This window comes from Haplochromis burtoni, unplaced genomic scaffold (genome assembly GCF_018398535.1).
Source record: "Haplochromis burtoni strain Fernald_Lab_line unplaced genomic scaffold, NCSU_Asbu1 Contig_933, whole genome shotgun sequence".
In the NCBI taxonomy this organism is placed as follows: Eukaryota; Metazoa; Chordata; class Actinopteri; order Cichliformes; family Cichlidae; genus Haplochromis; species Haplochromis burtoni.
In genome coordinates this window covers 3,451-6,657 of record NW_024583294.1, presented here as the reverse complement: position 1 = coordinate 6,657, position 3,207 = coordinate 3,451, and the positions used below count along the sequence as shown (strand labels likewise).

Sequence of the window (3,207 nt, the reverse complement as noted above, 5' to 3'; positions counted from 1 at the left end):
CCTTCTGCCCCACCACATACACAGGGGCGGCCATCCGGTGGCGATCCGCGAGTGCCTTTGTCACGAGATTTTTGACATATATAAGCTTTTATTTACTACTGTTTACTATAAGCTCATATTGATGTGTTCATATATTTCACAACACATGCTGTACTTTTTCTCTTTTTGTGCACATTGACATTTAACTCTGCATGTTGATGAAGGACAGCTGCAGCGCCCTAACCACAAGAGATTAAATCTCTAACGGCAGTTCCCGAAACTAGACTACACTCATATGACCCACACACACACATCCACACACTCAGTCACAGGAAGCTATTCGCAGAACTTGTATTACAGAAATATGAAGGTATTTGCATACGCGATGTGTCCTATAAATAAAGAGCTATCGCCTGCACTCAGGGTGAGTCTCGCTAGAGTCCTCACCCGTGCACGTTGCTATTTTAACAGAACTTGTCTGAGTGTCATTATTTCACCTGAATAATGTCTTGCTAATAAAGTTAACCACCGACATTTAATTGGTCCTTCGAGCCGGATAGCCTGAATAATTGAGTGATTTTAACCGATTTTCATGCTCCAACAGAGTGACCTTGTCGTTTCCTGAGATCGTGGAGAGCCCGCGTTGAAGTCTGTCGACAGCCTCCTCCCTATGGAGGAGTAAAGACCAACAACGTAAATTCGAGGTTGGCCAACGTTCTTAGTAAGAGGTCCACGGTCCTGAGGAACGAGAAGGACATTCTGACCGGCGATTTGTCTACGAAAATACAGGTGAATATTAACACTCAAAAACACTTTTGCGTAAAATTATCGGTGTTTAGGGTGACACTGTTCCAAGAAAACTCGTCCTACGGGGACTGGCAGTTTTAAGACTTGCTTGTAAGACGAAACTGGCAGTGTAATAGACACTCGTTTCGCAGTTAAAAAGCTGGAAGTCTAAATTTACTAGAAGGTAAATAAGTGTACGGAAAGTGTCAACTAACATAGGATAGAAATTGCGCGAAGTGTTTGAAGAAATGTAATGAGAGAATGAGTGATTTTTAAAGGCACTTTAGGACCCTACACCATTCTCACTGTTTTTCCTGTGATAACTTATGTACTGGTGAGGAGAGAAAAAAGGTTGTGTTTCATCACATAAACCAGACCGATCCTGACAATAGGACAGGAGTCGAAGGCCGTCTTAGTACCCTCTCTCAACTCTCATGCCAGAGACAGTTTCACAGTTCTGTGAATAATTTGATAAATTAAAATGGGTAATGAACAAAGAAAACCTGCCCTAACAGGTGATGAACAGTGGTTAGAGAAAAAATGTCCAGGCGCAGGACAAATAAGCGCAAATCGTTGGAGAAATCCAAAAAAGCTAAATTGTCCAGCCTGGGAAGGGAAATGTAGTCCAGAACCAATAAAACATTTAGAAAAATGTTTAAAGGAAGAGGTCGATAAACATAAGCCAGGCAAGACAAAAACAAAACTCATGACTGAGTACATGAACTTTTTCCAGCCATGGAAAGAAGAAGAACAAAGGCGTGCTGAAAATAGAAAGCAGAAACAGTCTAAACAGCAACTTACATCTCAGGCCAGTAGTAAACCACCAGTTCCACAGGTGGCCTGTTCACAACCACCACCATATCAGCCAGAAACCTCAGCCCCAGAGGCACCCACAACCACTAAAAAACCCCCAACGAATCCGTTCCTACCACCACAAAGCCCATACGCCTCCGCCAGGCACCAATTGAATTTAATGTCTCGCGACGTCCCCACACACAAGGAACAAGAAGAAATAGGGAAAGATCCTTACAGTAGGGACATGGGAGGAATTCCAGACCCACCTGGCCGTTATGGCCTGTTCCCACTTATTGCAACGCCAAATCCTAGATTCGGGTCAACTACGGGTCCCGGAAATCCCCCTCCAAGGGACGAGGAAAGGTTCGTTTACACTTTCCGCCCATGGACAGCAGAGGACAGGAAAAATGTGTCAACAGGAGGGATGGTCACTATACTCTCTAAACACTTTTACACTCAAAATTTCGAAACATCAGCAAAAGAATTCATAAGAACATGCATGACATGCCAGAGGCACAACTCACAGGGAAATGTAAGACCCAAAAGGGGCCACTTCCCTACGCCACCACACCCATTTCATACAATCCACATGGATTTTATTGAACTGAACGAATGCCATGGTTCAAAATATGCTTTAGTAATCATAGATGTTTTCTCAAAATGGCCAGAAATATACCCAGTGAAAAAGGCAGATGCAATTTCAGTAGCCAAATGTCTATGTAACCACTTCATTCCAACTTATGGAATCCCAAGCCTAATAAGATCAGATAATGGCACACACTTTGTAAATGAAGTAATATCAAAAGTCTCTGAAGCTTTAGGATTCAGCATTAAACACCATTGTGCCTATCACCCTCAAAGCGCAGGACTAGTAGAAAGAACTAATGGCACAATAAAACAGAGACTTAGAAAATGTATGGAAGAAACAGGAAGAGCATGGCCCGAATGTTTAAGCCTAGTTAAAATGTGGATGCGTTTAACTCAAGGCTCGCAAAAACTAACACCATTTGGCAGGGCATTCCCTCTTCCAATCACAAGTGAACCTTTAGACAAGTCAGCTAGAGAAACCACTTTAGCTGAATGGATGATGAAACTGTTGGAAAATAAGGAAATTGTGTTGAACAACCAACTGCCGAGTGAAGGAGGCGGAACAATAAGACGCCGGTTCCCCTGAGAAAGTGGTGATCTGGAGGTGGAGAGAGAGGGCTGATTGAGTAGCACACACTGCTCGCCCTCACTTTTCTCGCCTCCAGTCTACTCCCTACTGCCCCAAGTGGACCTGGTCGACCTGAAGAACTCCTGACAGTGGCCAGAGACAGCGACCTAGCCCCACCTGCCCGGTAGAGAAACAGGAGATCAGTCCAAACCTGAAAAACCAGAAGAGCAAGACATAACCAAATCACTCACGTAAAGTATTAACCACAACACAAACAATGCCTGAACTTGAGATACCAGACGAGTATCTAGACATTGCAGACAACAGTAACACTGTCCGCGGAAGGACAAGGAGTCGCCGGCGCAGACCAAAATGTGACTGCTCAGAAGAATGTAAACTAATGACATATGTAACCCTATGCCAGGTCGCGGGGGCAGCAGCCTAAGCAAAGAGGCCCAGACCTCTCTCTCCCCAGCCACCTCCTCCAGCTT

General features: G+C 44.3%; 1 protein-coding gene across 1 annotated transcript in view; it reads left to right on the top strand.

Moving 5' to 3' along the window:
* The first annotated feature begins 1,804 nt into the window (after nucleotides 1-1,804).
* The window catches only part of LOC102291851 (olfactory receptor 11A1-like), a 3,345-nt gene continuing 1,942 nt past the window's right edge, over nucleotides 1,805-3,207 (top strand). Inside the window, exons 1-2 of the mRNA XM_005951099.2 lie at nucleotides 1,805-1,923; nucleotides 2,814-2,900. Of these exons, the coding sequence (XP_005951161.2) occupies nucleotides 1,805-1,923; nucleotides 2,814-2,900 (206 nt within the window). The remainder of the gene's footprint in view (nucleotides 1,924-2,813; nucleotides 2,901-3,207) is intronic.